At 41.8% G+C, this 22,085-nt stretch overlaps 1 protein-coding gene across 2 annotated transcripts in view; it reads left to right on the forward strand.

The window, feature by feature from the left end:
- The first annotated feature begins 865 nt into the window (after window positions 1-865).
- Window positions 866-22,085, forward strand: part of PID1 (phosphotyrosine interaction domain containing 1) — a 118,383-nt gene continuing 97,163 nt past the window's right edge. The window contains exon 1 of one of the 2 annotated variants that reach the window (XM_073625663.1): window positions 866-1,034. In XM_073625663.1, the coding sequence (XP_073481764.1) occupies window positions 1,005-1,034 (30 nt within the window). In that variant the 5' untranslated portion in view covers window positions 866-1,004. Of the gene's footprint in view, window positions 1,035-4,493; window positions 4,593-22,085 lie in introns of those variants that run through there. The other variant, XM_073625664.1, reaches the window with a different exon arrangement.

Here is a 22,085-nt window from a genome sequence, read left to right on the forward strand (position 1 = left end):
CCACATCTGGTGGCCGGTGACGTGGCAAGTGACAATCTGCAAATGGTGGCAGGAGATGTAGCAAGTTACAGTCTGCAAATGGTGGTAGGTGACATGGCAATCTGCAAATGGTGGCAGGTGAAGTGGCAATCTGCAAATGGTGGCAGAAGATGTGGCAAGTGACAATCTGCAAATGGTGGCAGGTGACAATCCACATCTGCTGCCAGGTGAAAGTGGCAATCCACATCTGGTGGCAGGTGACGGTGGCAAGTACCATGCTGCATCTGGTGACAGTGGCAAGTGCTCCCACTGATTCTGCATTATGGTGAGTTGAACCACTTCATTATATATTAGAATGTAGCAATAGAAACGATGCGCTTCAATCACCCTGGCACCATATCAACCACGGTGCCATGATGATTGAAGCGCCGACACCAGCCATTGCCTGCAAAAAATTGCTTACCACTGTATGTAGCCCCCCCCCAAGGGCCTGCAAAAAGGTTGGTGACCACTACTATGGGCTCTAGCCCCAGGTATTTTGCAGACCTAGCAAGCCCCTGTGCAATCCTGTTGCTCATGGTAACCATTGTGTTTCTCCCTCTCATGCCCCCACTTGTCTTCCCATCCTATGGTGGCTAGGTGGGGAGGACCGCGTACACGTCTCTACGGTTACAGCAGATTGGAACGACCTGCCATCCATCTATCTATCGCTGACGGATTCCTTGACACGCAAGCCACGCCCTCACGCGGAGAGGGGCCGGACACGGAATGCAATGCTCCGCCCATAAACTGGAAGCGCTACAGGCCAGAGAACAGCAGACAGGGCGGGAAAGAGGAATGCGAGAGCTGAGAAGGGAGGAGTGGGCGGAGCCACCGGGAGAACAGGGGCGGGGTTATCGGTGATAGCGGGGAGGAGCGGTGGGCGGTCTTAGCGGGATAACGGGTAGGAGAGGAGCACAGAAGGGGAGCTGTGGCCTTGGGGTGCGCATTCCGCGGACGGTGTGAGGAGAGCGAGCAGTGCGGAGATGTGGCAGCCGGCGAGCGAGAGACTGCAGGTGAGGAATTCTGTACACGGCTCCTATGTGTTCTAATGAGGGGCGTACATCATCACTCCGGGGCCTGCAACACTATGACCGACCGAGAGGGGAGACACAGAGTGCAATGGTCGGGGGGGGCACCCGGTCTATACAGCTCATTTCTATAGGGCTGCCTAGGTAAAGCAAGCTTGGTATATACACACCTCTATATCCCCTGCTTTATCTGGGCAGCCCTATAGAAATTATTTGTATTATATGCACACCCCCCTTACTGAAATCCTGTAACTACTGACATTTCATGAAAGGACCCTTACCTGTCCAGGGATCCAGCACTGTCCTCACTCGAGCCCACTCTCCGGGTCCATGGGGCCGGAATGTTCACTGTGGGAAGCTGACTGTGACATTGCGGCTTTGCGCTGTGCGTGTAGGAATTGTGCTTTGTGATTGGTCCTGCAGCCTTCTGAGACCTGTGATTGTGTCCCAGAAGGCTGCGGGGAGGAGGGCGGACGAGCTTCTGCTCCGATTGGTGTGGTAATCTGAAGGGGAAGCAGGTACCTGTCAAAAAGAAGTGCTAAATATGTATGGGGGGGGGGGGGGCAGACAAGTGTAACTTCACCCTATTGAGTAAAGTGTGTGTGGTGTGTGTGTGTGTGTGTGTGTGTTTTTTTTTTTTTTTTTTCCTTAAGTCCTGTAAATTGTGAGGTGCCCCCCCCCCCCCCCCCCCCCCCCAATGGATTGGACTTGTTTTTCCAGCACGTCCTACAATTGTTCAAGTGGGTGGAGAAGTCAACACCTCAAACTCATTTTTTGTGTTCCTCAAACCATCCTTGCATTCTTCAGACGACATCACCTTCTTCCATTGCTCTGTGGTCCAGTTCTGATGCTCATGTGCCCATTGTAGGGTCTTTTGGTTGTGATATGGATCAGCATGGGCACCCAGACTGGTCTGCAGCTATGCAGCCCCCATACACAACAAACTGTGATGCACTGTGTGTTCTGAACTTTCTATTGGAACCAGTGTTAACTTTTTCAGTAGTTTGCGCTACAGTAGGATCTCTATTGAATTAGACAACACAGGCCTTCTTTGGCTCCCCACATGCATCAATGAGCCTCTGCTGCCCATAACCCTACCGCTGGTTTTCCTTCCTCTGACCACTTTGGTTGGTCCGGACTACTGCAGACTGAGACTGTCTCACAAGAGCTGCAGCTTTGGGGGTGCTCTCACCCAGTTGTCCAGCCATTACAATTTGGCCCTTGTCAATCACCCAGATCCTTACATTTGCCCAATTTTCTTTTTTTTTTTTTCAACTTCAGGGACAGCATGTTCACTTGCTGTCTAATCTATCCCACCCAGATACGCTTCTTGTCGGTAGTCATGTTATGGTATCTATCTATCCAAATGTACATCTGTATGTAGTATTCGTGGATGGCTGAGGGGTCACGTTGAGTATCATAGGGGTGATGGTCTCAGTTTTGGCTGGGTAATTGATGATTCTATTGGTGTGATGTGACAATTATGATCTTGTGGTGTTACCTGTGTTTTCTGGTAATTGAGGGGGGGTGTTGGTGATGCTGGGACAGTTAATGCAGACTCTGGGACCACAGAACAGTAGAGCATGGAGCCACATGCTGCACATCATCAGCAGGCATGGCTATACATATTTTTATTAGTAGTCTTACAGACATGACATTACAGATATTGCAGTACGTTAAAGCAAAAAATAAAGGGAACCTAATCACAACATCCAACCAATATAAACCTAATAAGATACATTCTGTTGCTGAATAGGAGAGGGAAAATCAATAGTCAGGTTTCCAAACTATATTCACACTTTCTGCTTGGTTTACACTGGCCCACATTTCTTTGTGTTGTGTGTGTGTGTGGGTTTTTTTTTTTTTCTCCACCATCCAGCCCATCCATCTGCCTCCATTCCCACCTAGGTGAGAGAATGAGACGTGATGAGATAGGTGAGAATGACATGATGTCCCCAATCCTGATGCTTCCTGGGACATGCGTGTCAAATATCCCAGGAGGCTTTAGCTTCTAAATGGCACTGTAGGAGGCTGGGCGCAGTACTGGAGGTGGCAGAACCTGTCAACCATCCTTGGGTAGGCAGCCAGCTCCTGATGTCCGAAGAAGATGGTGGCATGGGACTGAGCAGTGTATCACAGCAGGACAACGCTGGATTCACGGGGCAGACGAGTATGTGTTGGATGAAAGGTAAGAAGAAACTTAAAGCGGAACTTCAGTCATTTTTGTTCAACTTTCCACCTATTAAATCTTCTGCCCTTGTTTTAACTTTGGATAGTAAAGCTTTTTTTTTTTTTTTTTTTTTTTTTTTTCTGCCAGTAAAGATCTTATACAGTCCACTTACTTTTTTTTTTCTTGTCTGGTAAAAAGCCTAGGCGTAATCCCTCTCCTCCTCTCCTCTGCTCGTCATAAGAGGGCCAACCAGGGCTGGAGGTGTGCCTCTGTGTAAATCCAGGAAGTGAACAGGCAGCAGCTTCAGCTGCCCACAGTTAAAATGGTTGCAGCCAGACTCAGTGGAGGGAGATTTCTGCAGCATATTTGGCAAGTACAGAATCACAGTATATATAAAATAATATGCAAAGTGGTTGGAGGGAAGCTTCAGACTGGGAAATATGTTTTTCTTACAAAAATGTGAGCAGACTGCAGTTCCTCTTTAAAGTGGTACTTTACGCATAACAACTTGATAAAAAAATGTTCTTTTAGCAAGGGACATGCCTTCCATACTACCAAAATTGGCGTGTGCAGTAAATTGCCTCCAGCATTGCTCCCTGCTGCCTGGGACTCTCCTTCCTGATTGGCTGGGACAGCAGCGGCATTGGCTTCCGCTACTGTCAAAGTCAGTGAGCCAATGAGGGGGCAGGGCCTAGCTGTGGCTGCAGGTCTGAATGGACACACAAAACCTCGGCTTGGGTGCCCCCATAGCAAGAGGAGAATCTGGGCTGCTCTGTGCAATTGCACAAAACAGGTAAGTATAACAAATTTGTTATTTTTAGTTTAAAAAAAAACAAAAAAAAAGTCTTTGGTATCGCTTTTAACCTCTTCCAGTCCGCACTATAGCCGAAAAACGGCTGCATCACGGACCTGTTTTGCCGGGAGGGGATCCATAGACGTCCTTCCGTACTTGAGTGGCCTGCGACCCCCGACCCCTTACCACGTCAATGACAGCTGATCATGTGATCTAAACAGAGCCATAATGGGCTATTTTTTTTTCTCCTCATGCTGGTAATATATATCTATTTATTATATCTATATATTTATATAATATATCATTTTTAAATGTAAGAATGGCCTGCCCCCCCTACACATCATTCATCTAAGTGATTGACATGGGATATGTACTTCTTGTATCCCAGAAGGCTTAGTCCTTCATTGGGAAAGGAGGAGGAGCCATCTGCTTAACCCAGAAGAGCCAACAGCTTACTAATAACATCACAGAACAAGACAACGGTGCAGGAACGAGGGGAGTTGGGGGGGGGGGGGGGGGGGGGTCAAGGGTCCAGAGAAGAAGCAGATCTCAGTAGGACAACACTGGATCCACTGGGTGGGTGAGTACCTTTTTTAAATGTGTAAAGGGGTGGGGGGCATACGGAGCATAAAGTTCCACTTTGTTTTGTTGTTTTGTTTTTCACTTGCCTAAAAAATGTTGTTGCTGAATATGCTGATGGTAGATAAGCCATTGCCTTTTTTTGTTTGTTTAATTTAACTCTGTTATCAGTATAGCTAAGGCTGTCTTGTGCGTTCCAAAAACTTGCTGTGCCTGCAGTTTATAGCTGTTATTTTATGATTCATAATAATCTTCAATGATACAAAGCCTCAAAATGCATTCTGTTTTGGCATAGCTGCTTAGAATCCTTGTGCTTTTCAATCAGTTGGTGACAATTAATCCAAAACCTAAAGTTAACCTTACCTAAAGTGCTAAAGAAAACAGTACTGCGGTACCCTGTTTAGCCATTTGGATACTATGTCTAAGCTGTGTATTGGGGCTTATGGGTTTAGTTTATGTAAACTATCTCTATGCATTTGCACGGGTACTTGTACTCATGCAAATGCTTGACCTGATACTTAGGCAGCCTCAGGGATGATCTGTGTGGCGGTGGAGGGAGTTGCAAGCACTGAGCTCTCTGTATAGCTTTTCTGACAGATGCTTCTCTGTTATATATATATATATATATATATATATATATATATATATATATATATATATATATATATATATATATATATATATATATATATATATATATATATATATATATATATATATATATATATATATATATATATATATATATATATAAATTATATTAATAGCAGCACAGTCATTGGCTCCCTCTGCTGTCAATCAAATCCAGTGACGTTGCGGGGGGTGGGGGCGAGTCCTGCATTTTGTCTGAATGGTCACAGACGCGGCACTCGGGAGCGCGCCCGCACTTGTGTCCTCCAACAAGAGCCTTCTCCAAAGTAGGCACTCTGTTGGGAGGTGCCACCAGTACCGCTGAGGGACCCCAGAAGAGGAGCAAGGCCACTCTGTGCAAAACGAACTGCACAGTGGAGACAAGTATGACATCTTTGGTGTGTGTGTGGTTTGTTTTTTTTTTTTTTTTTTTTGTTTTTTTTTTCCAGGGGAATGGAGCCATCTTGTGCAGGCATTATCCAACAATTAACTTTGTTTTTGGTTGTGTACATATGGTATATACACTCACCAGCCACTTTTTTTTTTTTTTTGGTACACCTTGCTAGTACTGGGTTGGACCCCTCCCCCCTTTTTGACTTCAGAACTGCCTTAATTCTTCGTGGCATAGATTCAACAAGGTGTTGGAAACATTTTGGTCCATATTGACATGATCGCATCATGCATTCACTGCAAATTTGTCGGCTTCACATCCGTGATTTAAATCTCCTGTTCCAACACATCCCAAAGATGCTCTATTGGATTGAGATCTGGTGACTTTGGAGGCCATTGGAGTACAAAGAACTTATTGTCATGTTCAAGAAACCAGTGGTGAGATGATGTGAGCATAGTGACATAGTGCATTATCCTGCTGGAAGTATCCATCAGAAGATGTGTACATTGTAGTCCTAAAGGGATGACATGTTCATCTACGATACTCGGGTAGCCCATGGTGTTTAAAACAATGCTCAATTGGTACTAAGGAGCCCAAAGTGTGCCAACAAAATATCCTCCACACCATTACACCACCAGCTTGAACTGTTGATACAAGGCAGGATGGATCCATGCTTTCATGTTTACGCCAAATTCTGATCCTACCATCTGAATGTTGCAGCTGAAATTGAGACTAATCAGACCAGGCAATGTTTTTCCAATGGTCTTCTGTATACCTTGGTTGTAACAAGTGGTTATTTGAGTTACCGTCGTCTTTCTATCATCTCTAACCAGTCTGCCCATTCACCTCTGACCTCAACAAGCCATTTCCCTCCACGCAACTGCTGCTCACTGGAAATTTTCTCTATTTTGGCCCATTCTCTCTAAATCTTATAGATGGTTGTGTGAAAATCCCAGTAGATCAGCAGTGTTTTGCTCAGACCAGCCAGTCTGGCACCAATGACCATGCCACCCACGTTCAAAGTCACTTAAAGCAGAGTTCCACCTAGAAATGGTATGTCCGCTAATAGGATTCCTCTCCCCCTCCGGTTCCACATTTGGCACCTTTCAGGGGGAGCGGATACCTGTCAAATCCAGGTATCTGTTCCCACTTCCGGGCATAGATCAACAGCAGGGGACCATTCAGATTGCGCTGCGTGACTCGCAAATGCGCAGTAGGAAACAGGCTGTTACCCTTAGTAAGGATGTTGGCGCCTGCACCCAGAGCCGAGGGACGGGTCGGCTTTGGGTAAGGACGTTGCTCGCTGGACAGGTAAGTGTCCTTCTATTAAAAGTCAGCAGCTGCAGTATATGTTGCTGCTGACATAATTTTTCTTTCCACCCCCCCAGGCAGAACTCCACTTTAAATCCCCTTTGCTCCCATTCTGATGCTAGGTTTGAACTTCAGCAAGTCTTCACTATGTCCTAGATGTCTAAATGCATTGAGTTGCTGACATGTGATTGGCTGCTTAGCAATTTGTTACCAAGCAAATGAACAGGTGTACGTAATAAAGTGGCCTGTGAGTTGTACATCTTGCCCACTGCAATAGCCTCTGATCTGTTGTCTGATCACTGGGCAGAAGTGACTGAGTAAGGCTGGGTTCACACTGCTGCGGTGTGGGAACGCTGCAAATCTACTGCGGGTTCCCGCATCGCACCGACTCGCATGGCAGTTAACACTGCCATATGCAAACTGCTGGGGAGTGTCATACAATGTTAACACCCCCAGTTCAGCTCTCATATCGCACTGCGAAATGACAGTTTGGACATGAATCGGATCGCATAGGTGTGAACACCCATGCGATCCGATTCTGATCCAAACAAAAAAGGGTCCTTGCGTGTTTGGACCGAATGCGGTGCGATATCAGCCATACTGTTTGTATGGCTGATATCGCACCGCACAGACGTCGCATGCGACGTTACACCAAAACAAAATGAACTTTTTTTTTTTTTTTTTTTTTCTCCCCACAAATGGAGCTTTCTTTTGGTGACATTTGATCACCTGCGGTTTTTATTTTTTGCGCTATAAACAAAAAAAGCAACAACTTTGAAAAAATAAAAAAGCAATTTGCTATAATATCCCCCAAAAATATATAAAAAAAATTTCCTCAGTTTAGGCTGATATGTATTATTGCAAATTTTTTTTACCAAAAATGTGAAGTGTATTGATTGGTTTGCGCAAAAGTCTACAAAATGGGGGGTAGTTTAATGGCTTTTTTAAAAAATTTTTTTTTTTTTTTTTTTTTTTTCCGTGACTGCGACATTAAGGCAGACACTTTTGACACTATTTTGGGACTATTGTCATTTATACAGTGATTAGTGCTATAAAAATGCACTGATTACTGTGTAAATTACACTGGCAGGGAAGGGGTTAAACCACTAGGGGGCGATCAAGGGGTTAAGTGTGTCCTAGGGAGTGATTCTAACCTGACAGGGAGCAGTAGATCCCCATCATGTCACTAGGCAGAACGGGGAAATGCCTTGTTTACATAGGCATACACAATCGCGGGCCCCCAGCAGACATGGAGTCCGCAGGACCCGTGGGCACGATCACGCTGTATGCGGCGTGCGCCCGCTAGCCCCTCCAGTTAAAGGGGACGTACAGGTACGCCCATTTGCCCATCGCTGCCATTGTGCCGATGTATATCGGCATGCAGCGGTCGGCAAGTGGTTAAAGCAGTCTCAACTCAGCAGTTTTCTATGTGCCGCGTTGCAACATGCTGTTAAACTTGAGGAGTTTTCCTTTTTACATACAGTGATAAAATAAATTAATTATGCAATGCGTTGTTACAACACAGTACAGGTGCTCAATACACACCAGCATGTGCTTGTTCTGTGCACCATATGTGTACCTGCTGGTTTGGACAGACACCAGGGAGGGTAGATTTACTAAAGCTGGAAAGTGCAAAATCTGGTGCAGCTCTACATTGCTACGTTGAAACCAGTTAGCTTTTTTTTTTTTTTTTTTTTTTTTTTTAAACCTACTGTTGTATACTGAGACACATCAGATTGTATTCTTGCATCCTTGTAATGTTACTGACATATCCACATTAAAGCACAGTCCTTTTGAAACAAACAAGCATGGCCAGTTGCTACAGAACATATAAACTAATTGACCTAGTAGGTGAAAAGCAACACAAACATTCTGGGAAGATTTGGAATTCATGGGCAGTATCCGAGTCTATATTAATAAGGAATGCTTCTTAAAACAATTTGTCTCTCCAAACATCCGGTCTGGTTGATAGCATGTGTCATGGCACTCGGTGTTCCCTCTCCGCATGTCCCCCACCTCTCCACACTACATATGTGCGGGCAGCCATGCAACCGACACCTGGCCCCTCGCACAAAAGTCATGCCACTCCACATCCTGTGTACAAGTTGCCAGGCTGTCAGATCCCCCTGCTATGGCTGGTGTATTGATCTCATCACACTGACAACAGACTTCCTTCCCCCAGGGTCTGGCGGGCACACCGAGCTCTTCTCGCACTGTGTCCCGCTAAAGGGAAGCAGAGCCTGTTGCCTGGGCAGTCTGATGATGCCAAGCATCAGATTACCTGTATTCCAAGATTGTGCCCCAGCTCAGGTATGTCATATCTGAGTTGGGGTAAACAGTGCCAGTTTTTTGCTATGTGTGCTTGTAAGGACCAAAGATTGAGATCTGGCCTCCAGGAGTGACCCTCGCATTGCTCTGCTGCCTCTCTGCCTGTAGCTCCTGCTTCTTTCTCCCTGGATCCAGCACTAGCCAGAAATCCTGCCTCTATGGACACCCAGGACAAGCCAGTTGTCTCCCAGATCACCTCACCAGTGGCCCCGGGCCATCAGTTGTCCTAAGCGTGAGTCCCTGAACCCACCTGCTCCCTTATTTGCCAGGCCCCATTTTCATTCCCTGGACTGTTAACACGTGCTGTAATCGTTCACCCAGGAATTTATATATGGCATTTTAGTATTGTGTTTTTTTTTTTTTTTTTTTTTAACGCAAAACACCTGGATGCCAGGGTGTGAAGGGGCCCTTGGGTACAACGTCATCTAGTGGTGCCTGTTCTATGGCACAACTTTTTTTTTTTTTTTTTTTTTTTTTTTTTTTTTAATTTTTACATTTTAAAACAGAGCGCATAGTCACTGCATTATTCATAGCCAGGTGCATTATATTAGTACTTGAAGGCCCAGAAAAGCCAATATTGGCAGTTTCCAAAATCTGGATACAAATTGTCCATTTGTTTTCCTCCGGATTTTCATGTTCTTATTGGATATTCATAGCTGTGGGATCCAGCTGGCCACACATACAGTGTAAATGAAGCCTGGCTTTCATACAGGGTTACAGTACATAACCCTTATAGAAGTTTGAATAGCTGTATTGTAAGCAGAGCAGGAAAATAATTAACTTTTGTAAATATCCGTTACCTGCATTGTTCTTATGCTTGTGCAGGCTTTGGAAGTATTTAGTTTAACCAGTGATACATTTTCCTAATTGTCCTGGGAATCAGTAGATACAGGTGTTTCTAATATATGGCCTTCATGGCAGAAAACCTGTGTTCACCAGGCTTGTGAAGGATCTTTAATACTAATGGATGGATAGATGGCTCTCTCAATTTCACTTTTCCAAGAAAAAAAAAAAAATGATTTTTGAGTAAATTGTAGCAATTTTTTACCTTTTTAAAAATATTACTTACAAAATGCACGTGTTACAGTGCCAGATGGTAACTGATTTCTCCAGGAATGGGAAAGGAGTAATTATATTGATCTAAAAATATACACACAAGGATTATTCAGTGGAAACTGGCTAAATATGCCAGGTACAAACAATATTTATTTTGCATTTTTTGTGACCATTGATTTCTTTATATCCAAATATCAACATGAACTTTTACACACACATTATTTCAGTCAAACCAAGAAATAAACCCCCTATCTTCTATATTTGGATAGCCTCGGAGTTAGTTGTCTAGGAATAAGTCATGTGCACACATACTTGGCGTAACAGCATTTTGAAAATAACACTTGATGCGTCTGATCTATAAAAGCAAGATAGTGGTCCATATGCTGTTTTCAGAAGTTATACATAAATTATGACAAAATTACTCCTACCCTATTTTACATGCTTGAGACTGTGATCCGGGCAAGCTCTCTGCAATGATCATTCATAGTTAATTCATAGTTAATCTATAACTCAAGATGCCTTCACAGTGTGCAGGACAGCAATGTATGTGTAGATGTGCGCAGTGGCACTCCAACCACATGTCATAATCATGAAAGCACCAGTGGTACGTTGGAAAAATCCCTGTTCGCTCATGTAAAACCTGTACATGCACGAGGTTCCTAAATAAAGACCACCTAGTATAGTGTGGATGTCTGCAATTCATTTTGTGCATTGGCATTTTTTGTATAGGTCTTTCTTTTTATTTATTTTTGGTCTCAATGTAAAAAATAGAAATGCATCTTAAAATACAACGGCCCAGTCTACTGTATGTAAATAAGACTGACTAAATGCATTGCTGTACAAAGAATCTGCTATAGGAAACTGGGGTTTCAAACTAGCCACTGGTAGCACGCAAATGTCCAATTCTGATTGTCATAAGCCGGCCATAGACAGTTTGCATCTCGGCCAGTTCAGCAGAGACTGGAAATTCGAACTATGTATGGGCAGGCTGAATGTACCCAAGCTGATTGTTCAACTCTAGTACAACCTGTCAGCTTTTACATGCAATTGTTGATGGGGAAATCAAGCAATATTTTATTTTGTTTGGAGGAAAGAAAAATGCTGTCTATGGTTGGCTTTAGCTATTACACCCCCCCCCCCCCCCCCCAACAGCCTTGTGAAAACATGCAGTCTAAAGAGGGAATGTGGCTCCAGATGTTGCCTTGTCCTTTTGGAGAGAAGGATTGCATGTGGATAAGCACTAGTGTAAATGAGTATACTGAAAAAAAGAGAACCTATCTAAGCATGCCAGTATATTGAAGGAGACCATTTTATTACCTTTTACAGGGAAGATTATTGCACAAAATTCAACTACTTGTTGTGTGTGGTTTTTTTTTTTTTTTTAAGGAAACCTTCAGACCCAGACATGAAATAATTAAATTCTTTCCATTTTCCAGTGGGAAGTCTTTCAATGACTTTTTAACCTTCCACTGAGGCTTTGAACACATGAGCTATAGCTGCTGAACAGCGTCCAAACTATAGTGCCCCAGCTTCAGATGCTCGCCTGGCAAATGCAGTTGTATGTCCTTCCCATAGCATATGTAAATAAACTAAATGTAGATTTATTCCTATTGCCAACATTTCTTTTCCCCTAAAATTTAGAGCTTGGCTTAATGCAAATGTTAAAATATTCCTAGCTAAATTGGATCTTTCTGGCAAGAAAAATTGAGCATTAAAAAACAAAAAACAGCCTTGTTTTGCCACATACCGTAATTACTTGCCTGTATGTGTGTTTTAGAAGTGAGAGAGTAAACCAGTTCTACTGGGCAGATAATCATTTTGTTCTAGCTTCTGGAATGAATTTATGTGTTGATGCATGTATGTACTAAAATTATGCCTGTAAGCTCCTCTCTGAATGCAGGTTTGGGGCATTTTTTTTTTTTTTTTTTTTTTTTTTTTTTCTTTTTTTCTTTTTCTACTAAATGCTGCTCTAAAATGTGTAATTTAAACTCCGCAATGTGCATGAAATCATTGGCGGAAATGGAGTTGCGTTCAGAGGCATAAAATGAGAAATGCCTTTTAAAGCGGCGTGGGGTGTGGGGGTTTTTTTTTTTTTTTTTTTCCTGCCTGGTGTGCTTGTAAACGCCAATTTATATTTATGATGCAGGTATTGACGGCTGCAAAGCAAATGATAGCAAAGGCATGGGTCAGCAACTCTATTCATTTTACATAAGTTAAATCGTAGATTGCAGTGGATACTGATTACTGAGAAACTGATGGCAAAACTGCTAGGAACAAGACATTCTAGTTTGCAGATCAATCTAAGCACCAACAGACTCTGCTGTTTCCCCTTTACATACAACCTCAGTGATCACCATTGTGTTTTTACCAGAAATCTGCACTGTTCTCCGCATCTGATGTAGCAATTCTGACCTTTAAGAAATGTCTGACACTTGCCATCATGCCCAGATGAGAATAAAACTGTTTTAAGAATGGTAGCCCTCACAAAGGCAAGGAGTCTTTAATTTCTCTTTCAAATAGTTTTATTAAAGGTAATACAATACATGTTGTTTGCACAGTAATTTTGTATTATAATGATAAACATATATAGACGTATCATCTTCTCTAAAATCTATAGTAATAAATAAAAAACATTTATTTTTTATTCTATTAAGGCATTTTCATTCATGCCTTATAGTTATACAGGAGAGGATCATGTGAGAAAGAGATCCGTTATAGAAAATTAATCATGTGATAAGTAGGATTGATAGAGCTCTTAACTGAGTTTAAGATCCAATAATATGGCTTGGCGTATCTTGGAGATAGAGCAACTTTTACCAATTGCCTAAAGGTTTCTTTAATGTTAGCTGTGCTTTTAGAAGAGAGACCCTTATTTAATTTAAATTGAATATTTGTAGAAAAATAAGACATAAATGATTTTAAGAATAAATGTTAAAAATAAAAAATTGTTGAAAATAGGGGTGGGAAGAAGGAAAGGGGTCAGTGTAGGAAAGTATCTCCAGGGGGAATCAGGTAGTTAATCTGATAATTAATATAGTAAACAGATATATAAAAGATCTTAAGAAGTTTCAAGAAAGCACAAGGGAGTGGTCAAGGCCTTGCGGTAGGTGATGATTTATCTATGGGAGCCATAGTGATTCGAATTTTGGAATTTTATCCAAAAAAGATAGCTTCAGGTTTTTGCATGAATCATTGTCTGTGTGACTCAATGTTTGACATTATACACAGAGGATGTTTTCCACGCTTTAGCTATGGATTGTTTTGCAGCTGTTGCATATAATAAAAGCTTGAATTGACGTTTTGTAATATTTTGTGGTTTTATTATTCAAGAGAGCTGCTGTTGGGTCTGGTAATGTAGTATTGAACATAGTAGAAAATAGATTCAATACCTGTTTCCAAAACACAGTAACTATAGCACATGTCCACCAAATGTGTAGATGTGAACCTGTGTCAACACAACCTCTAAAGCATTGGGCAGGGTATTGACTGACAGAGAAATGTATTTATTCTTGCGGGGACTAGATACCACCTTTGTAAGTACTTTTTTTTTTTTTTTTTTTTTTTTTAGAGCTGCTATATTTGTTGTATAAGATGATAGAGGTGGAGTGTGAAAGTAGCTGCTGGTACAGATCTGAGATTAGACCACGTCTATGAAGATCTGAAATGCAAGCTTGTTCAAATGTTGTAAAGGTTGGATGGGCTATGTTTGGATTATTTTGTTTCAGGAAGTTCTTTATTTGCAGATATCTAAAGATTCCATTACCAGGTAAATCATGTGTATCACAGAGTTTAGGAAAGGACGTTGCATTATTAGAGTCAAAAAATTGATGTGTTCGTATTAAACCTACTTTAGACCATGCTGAAAATGAGGATGGGGGAAATCCAAGCTGGATAAAAGGATGGATTATGTAGGAAAGAGAGGAGGGGGTTATGTTGGGATTGGAGACCAAAGCATGATTTAAGTCTGTCCCAAATGGCTAAACTATGTTTGGTGATCGGATTAGATATTGTGCGACGAAGAGCTGGGGTGAGCCATAAAAGATTTGCTACAGAAAGTGGATCTCAATCAACTGATTCAATCATGACCCACAGGGGGATTTCTTTGGTAGCATGGTATTTAGGGAGTTAGGCAGCATAATGGTATTTACTGAAATTAGGAACACTTAGACCACTTTGGCTTCGGGGGGGGGGGGGGGGGAGATAGGGTAAATTGTGGAATATGAGGTTTACGTTTACTCCATATAACTTGTGCCACTTTACGTTGGAGAATACGAAGGAAGTATGCTGGGACTTGAAACGGGAGTGTTCTAAAAAGGTATAACATTTTTGGTAGTATTAACATCTTTATAACAGTTATTCTGCCCATCCATGCTAATGGTAAAGAGGACCAGTTTTTCATTAAAGTAGTTAATTGAGTCATTAAGGGTGGGTAATTTGCTTTATATAATTTCGCTGGATCTGTTGTGAATGTGATTCCTAGGTATGTGATGTAAGTCGTCGACCAGAGAAAGGGAAGGGAGTTTTGTAACTGTATTTGTACTTCTGATGAGAGTGAAATATTTTAAACTTTAGATTTGTGGGGATGTATTTTTAGACCGGATATGGAACCAAATTTTATTAAGAGTGTCAATAAGATTAGGTGCTGAAATTCGAGGTGAGGAAAATCAAGATATCTGCACACATGCATAACTTGTGTTGATGACCACCTAATTCAAGGCCTTTAATGTTTATATTGGAGCAAATTAATTGGGCTAGGGGTTCTATTGCTAGGGCAAAAGAGTGGGGATAGAGGGCATCCCTGCCTGGTTCCTCTTTCAATACCGAATGGATCAGAGCGAAATCCCAAGTAAGTAACATAAGCTTTCGGATTATTATATAGGGATGTAAACCGTTTCAGAAAATGTGTTCCAAAACCCCATCTATGGAGGACGGATTCGAGATGCCAAGATAGTCAAAGGCCTTTTGTATGTCTATTGAGAGGAAGCGGGCAGGGATGCCACGGGTTCGTGCCATATGAGCAAGGAGAGTTGCTCGACTAAGATTGTCCCCTGTTTGTCTAGAAGGTATAAAACCTGTTTTATCCTTGTGTATGAGGGATCCAATAATTGGGTTAAGTCTATTTGAAAGGATCTTTGCTAATAATTTAATATCCAAATTAAGTGTAGATATAGGCCTATAATTGGACCAGGAAGTGCCGTCAGAATTTGGCTTTGGAATCATGGAAATGGAGGCTAATCAGGATTCTGGACGAAAGGAATGACCTGAGAGAAGTGAATTAAAAGTAAGGTATGGAAACGTTTATAAAAAGTGGCTGAAAATCCATTAGGGCCTGGTCTTTTGTGTGGTTTCAAGGCTTTTATTGCGGTTTGTACTTCATAGTTTGTGATGTGTTTTTCACGTGATTGTTCTAAGGAGAGCGAGGGAAGTTGAATACTAGATAATGGGGAGGTGAAATGCGTTTGATCAAATTTATAAGTATTTTTATATAGGTTTGTTTTCTGTGAAATTCATTTACGATCTTTTGCGGATTACTAGAAAAAGTATTTTCGGTAATTTGTAATCTGATCAGTTTCTGAGGATCAGCTCTACGTAGAGTCAAGGCTAGAGAGGAAGTAGGTTTATTTGCTTTCATATATATTGTGTGTTGAGTTTTGCGAAAGATTTTCTCTGCTGATTGTTAGAAAAAGGTCAAGCTCCAATTTGGCTTTATCATAAGATAATTTATTTGTTGGGGAGGGCGTAGATTGAAAAATTTCTGAAGCTTTATAAAATGCTTTTGTCTAATTGTTTATGAATTGGGTTATTTTGCTTTCGATGATAGGTTGTCTGACTGATACAAACTCCTTTGAATGATGGTTTAAGGGCTTCCCAAAGTGTCAGGGGATTAATATCCATTTAAGTATTTGTTCTATATTCTTGAATCGCTTTGTCTATTTCTTGTCTATACGTTGGAATAGCGAATAGGCTGTCATTGACATTTCATGTACGGTGATTAGGTTTAGGGATAAGGGAAGAGAAGGTCGCACCAGGCACATGGGAAAATTTGCAAGTTAGATATGAGTGGTGAGGAATTAATGTTTGTGTGGGTGGGAATAATGAGTGTATTGTCTTTACCTAGGTTGTTGTTGTTCACGCCAAGTATCAACAAGGGGATGTTGGTTGAGAAGATCTTGGAAGGTGAGGCGGTGTATAGTTGAGGGTGTGGGTGATTTGTCAAGTATTGGATATAGTACTTGATTAGAGTCTCCACACATCATGAGGGTACTTTTTTTTTTTTTTTTTTTTTTTTTTTTTGGTATCTACTACTGTAAATAAATGAGAGAGGAAAGAAAGTGGATTTTTGTTGGGGGGCATAGTAAGACAACGGTGACTTCAGAATCTAGTAGCAAACCTTTTTAAGTATTAAATATCGACCTTCTGGATCTTTGATCTCATCGTGCAGTGTAAAGGGTGTAGTGTGGTGAAACACTATCAGGACTCCTCTTTGTTTGGTGGAGGCTGAAGCTTTGAATATTTGAGGATATTGCTGGTTACAAAATTTTGGGTAGGATTGAGTGGTAAAATGTGTTGTAAGCACGCCACATGTGCTAGGAGAGAATAAAATGAGTGGAAAGCTTTTGTTCGTTTTGTTTGTTGAGTCCTTGCACATTAAGTGTCAGTACATTCAAGGAAGTCAAGGTTAAGTTTTGAAGGTAGTCAGAAGGTTTAGAATTTATAGGCTTTTATTTTTATGGGCTGAAGAAATGAGAAATGGGTGGGTTAAGTAGGAGGGGAGGGGGGGGGAGGAGGGGTATGGATAATAGGACTGTTCAGAAGTTGACTGAGTGAAAACTAATAGCTTCTTGAGAAGAGCTTTTACTATAGAATAGAGGGGCATCTGCCCCTGTAGAAGTCCAATTAGGATGAAAACACGTCGGACAAGGCTCATTGCTCTCCACGTTGCTTTTATCTTTATGTGATTGTTTTATACTGGTTGGTTTCAATAAACCTACTTTTTGACCTGCACCATTGGAGCACTCCTTTTCTTCCCCATACTTTGGATGAGAGGGTTTTTTTTTTTTTTTTGTGTTCCTATTGGATGTCGCTTCTCCGGTTCCATGGATACTGCTGAGGTTGTTCCAGTCAAGAGGAGATTTCATCCAAGATCCGGGGTCCCTACTTTCATCTGGGAGAGCCACCCATCTGGATTTCCAAGCTTGTCTGATTCGGTGTCGCTGATGTCCGGATCCACCTGCTCTGGTAAGGGTGTTCAATCTCTTTCACTTTAAGGATTCACCAGTGGTTGAATTACATGTTGGAAGATTTTTCACTTCACAGCTGGAATTTCTATTTATTTTTGTATTTCACTATTGGACTTTAATCACATTTGTATTATTCCAGTTTTCCAGTGTTCCATTGAATTGGTTGGACTTCAACATTCACCAATTTTCGAACACCATTAAGTCTTGATATTATAATATTTTGTTATAGTGCTACATTTTTTTTTTACAATATCTTATTTGAATATTTGTCATATTCCTGTGTAGCACAGCTTTGATTTCTCCTTCCCCTTTTTTTTTTTTTTTTTCTCTGGGTTAGCGCAGTTATATTATATTCTTCACTTGAAAACTAATGTCCAGAAACTGTCTCCCTTATATTTATGCTTAGTAAACTAGGGGTCACTGACAAGAATACAACTCTTACAGGCAGCTAGAGTTCATTGGTGTAATGCTGCTGACCCTGACAAGTGGCATTGGCCCTTAAACTATGTAGGCACCATTTACATTAGAGGTCAATTGGCCAATGCTCAAGCAACCCCTGTGGGTTCCTCAGAGCTCTGGCTGAGAATTGTTGGTCTAGTTTAACCAAACCTTGCACTGTATGTAACGTGCCTGTTTCTCCGTAGCAGTATGATGTGTCTGAAAGGCACATTAAGGCAGTTTGCGGCGTTCTCAGTCTGGCATCTGCAGTGGTATTCAAACCCACGATGAATATTATTCGTTCACTGCACTCAGGTGGGTGCTTGTGCAATCTGGAAAGTTGGATAGTTTTCTGGCTGTTTCAGAGGGCTGTCCTGAGCGACACGTATTAAGAAGGTCCCAGGGGGACCAAGGGCTGCTTGTCCTGTTCAGCTGGAGCCTCTGCTTCATTCACGCTCGCTGGAAAATCTTCTCCAGATGGCGGGCCGGACGCACTGCCAGATGCATTTACACAATCCCACAGACTGAGTTTATTTGGCAGATCCCAAGCAGCTTTAAATCTCTCGCTAAACTCTGGAGGGCTGAAATAAAACATCTTACAAGGCAAAACTAAGCTTATGGCGCTAGAGGTTTTTTACAACATCGCCGAGACTCGTGCTGGACAAAGTGTGCTACTGTACTGCTTAAAATGTCTGTCTGGGCATTTAATGCAAGATCTCCAACGGAACCCTTAGGCTGCATTCACACTACAGCGTGGGTAGTTCTGCCGCAGATCTGCCCACGATTTGACAGCGATGATGTGTGAATGAAGAAAACGTGGAACTTGCATTTGAGGTGTCATTCAAATGAATGGCATCTCAAATCTCGGTGCAGGTCTGCCGCGATTGTTGCGCGATAAAACGTGCTCCAACCCGCATCTCGGGACACACGTCGCCCAAGAATAGTTCAGGAGCTACTTTGGGGCGACATGTGATCTGCAATGCAGGTTGCCGCACGTTCAGTCGTGGCAGACCCGCATCGGGATTTGAATGGCATCTCAATTGCGAATTCCGTGTTTTGGCACTCACACAGTGCTGTCAAATCGTGGGCAGATCTGCCCCAAATTCAAAACGCTGTAGTGTGAATGCAGTCTGAAAGGTACAGTATATTGACTTGTGATCTAAGTGGCAGTGATCGTGGAACTTCGTTTTTTTCTGAATTGTTGTAGCGGCATAACAAAGCCTGCAGTTTCATAAAAAAAGCTTTGCATGTAAAAGGCACACCTAAAACAACTCCAGAATATGGAAAAATGCATCTTTTAGGGAAATGCACAAGCACTCACACACTTTGGAGTTGATTTACTAAAGGCAAATATACTGTGCACTGCAAGAGCACTTGCTCCAGAGCTTGGTAAATGAGGTAAAGCTTCACTTTGCAAAGTATAGCCAATCACATGCAAGGAAAGGTGATTGAATGATATAAAAAAAGTAAATGAGTAAACTTAGGAATGAAACGTTTACTTTCTATACTCTGAAGTTAGGGGAGCATCTTGTATGCACATTGGCTAGTTCCTAAATAGTCCAATTTTTGTGTGACAACAATAGTCCAATAATTGTGTGACAACCATGGCTCCCAGGTGAAAATGGGAAAGGGATAAAAAAAATACTGCGGCCACTACCCGTGAACATTGGTAAAGTGCAATACATTACACTAATGGGTTTAAAAAGTAGACATTGAACTTAGTTAAGTGGCTTTGTTTTAAAGGCTCAAGGTTTTTTACCTTCATGCATGGGTGTCCTCATAGCAAGCTGCTTAGTATGGGGGCACTTGGGAGGAGGGAGGGGCCAGGAGCATCAGCGGCGGGGCCTGAGGAGGATCTGGGCTGCTCTGTGCAAAACCACTGCACAGAGCAGGTAAGTATGACCAGTTTGCTATTTATGGGGAAAAAAAACTGCCTTTTTAATATCACTTAAAAAAAAAAAAAAAAAAAAAAAATCCTTAAGCTCCAGATAATTTATATTTCCTTGGCTAAGATGGTTTTGTTTGCAGGCAGGAGAGAGCATTTCCACAGTCTTCTCTCGCCCAGTGATCAGACTGGAACATTGTAACTTTGTTGCAGGCCTCAAGGCTGAAGGATGCCGCAGAGCCTGATTTGTGTTAGAAATTTGTAAACACCGCCATGAACTGAGCAGGCACCAGAATTATGCAAGTCTAAAGTACAGATGTGGAGGGGCAGGGGGACACACTGTGCTTTAGCATGAAAAGCCAACACTTGCATAAATTGGCGACCTATAGTTTAGAAACATAATTGTGGTCTACATAACGGTAAATGTTTTGCTGATGGCCTATTGTTTGCATCTTTCATTTTATTTGCTGTCTGGAGTTCTGAAACCATTCTGAATCTCAGCCACTGCAGCTTGTATTGTAAACAATCTAGCATATATATTTATACAGTCTCCTCCATGCTGCTTTCTAGGTTTCACTTAGCTGGACTATTGAACATTTTTGTGCTGTTTGAAGGGTGGAATAATGGTCGTATGCTGTGCACGCAATGTGAAATATATTCCATCCCACGCTCATGATTCTCATTTTAAGTTTTAACATGAGACAGCTGTGCATTTGCCATGCATACAACTCGCAATCTCCATATACCGTGCTGTTTGCATTTTGTTTGCGTAATTTATATACAATCGTTTATAAGCGACTTAAAAAAAAAATAAAAATTTTCTTGTCCAAGTATTTTTATTCTAGGTGCAGAGCACCAGGTTCCACTTTTTTGGTCACCTGCTCAGTACTATTTGGGTGAAGTGAAAACCAACACAATACTTTACTTGGACTGTATTTTAACCACTTCCTGCCCGTAGGTTGTCATTTGATGTCCTGGACTTTTTGCATGGAGATATCTCAATATTACCTGCAGCTACAGGCATCATCCAGATATCATAATTTTTTTTTTCTTCAGCCGGCAATTTCCCTCGCATGTAAAAGCCATCTTAGTGGCTGTTTAGCCGCTTGATTGCTTAGACAGGCAGTGGGAGGGGACGCCCCGCCACCCTCAGGTGCTTCTCTGGTCTCTACCATGTGATTGGAGCCAGAGAATGGATCTGGCGGCGGTTGACCATAGAGCTGGCCATGGACCAAATGGTCCCCAGCCATCTATGACTCTTGGAGGCCGGAAGCTACGTCCTGACGTCACTTACAGCTCTGGCAGATGTACACATTGGCTTTTTTTTTTTTTTTTTTTTTTTTTTTATCTTGGGCTTTCCAGCATAGAGGAGAGATGTGGGGACTTATAGACCCCAGATCTCTTCATAATTCCTAATTACAAAGGATATTTACATTCCTTGTAATAGGAATAAAAGTGATCACAAAAATTAAAGGGAAAGTGTAAAAATTAAAAATGAAATAATCCAATAAAAAGGTTTTTAAAGCGTCCCCATCCCTTCCTGTTCGCACACAGAAGTGAATGCATACCTAGGTCTTGCCCGCATATGTAAATGGCGTTCAAACCACACATGTGAGGTATTTCTGTGATCATTGGAGCAAGAGCAATATTTCTAGCATTAGACCTCCTCGGTAACTATAACTTGTAGCCTGTAAAAGAAGAGAAAATTAATTTTAAAGCGTCGCCTATGGAGATTTTAAGTACCATAGTTTGACGCCATTCCACGAGTGTGCGCAGTTGTAAAGCCTGACATGTTTGGGATCTATTTACTTGGTGTAACATTTTTTTATTTGACCAAAATTGGGTTATCTATTGTTTCTAAATTGCGTTTTGAAAAAAATTGCTGTGTATACACATTCCGTGCATGGGGGGGTTCTGAGTTTTTTTTCTTGTAAAAATCTTTTTTTTTTTTTTTTTTTTTTTATGTGGGAGAAATGCAAGAATTGGCCTGGTATGGAAGTGGTTCAAGTTTGCAGACACTTGACTATCACCTACAGTATATGAACTTTTTTAAGACTATAAAAACCTCCATTCCACTGTGCAGGCTTTCTGTAAGATTTTGTCATGTCTTTGTGAATTTGATTATGTAGCCAAATAAGCATTTATGAGGTCAGACACTATTTGACGAGGACCTGGCTCGCATTTGGCATCCCAATTCACCCCAAAGCTTTGCTG

This window comes from Aquarana catesbeiana, linkage group LG04 (genome assembly GCF_042186555.1).
Source record: "Aquarana catesbeiana isolate 2022-GZ linkage group LG04, ASM4218655v1, whole genome shotgun sequence".
Lineage (NCBI taxonomy): Eukaryota > Metazoa > Chordata > Amphibia > Anura > Ranidae > Aquarana > Aquarana catesbeiana.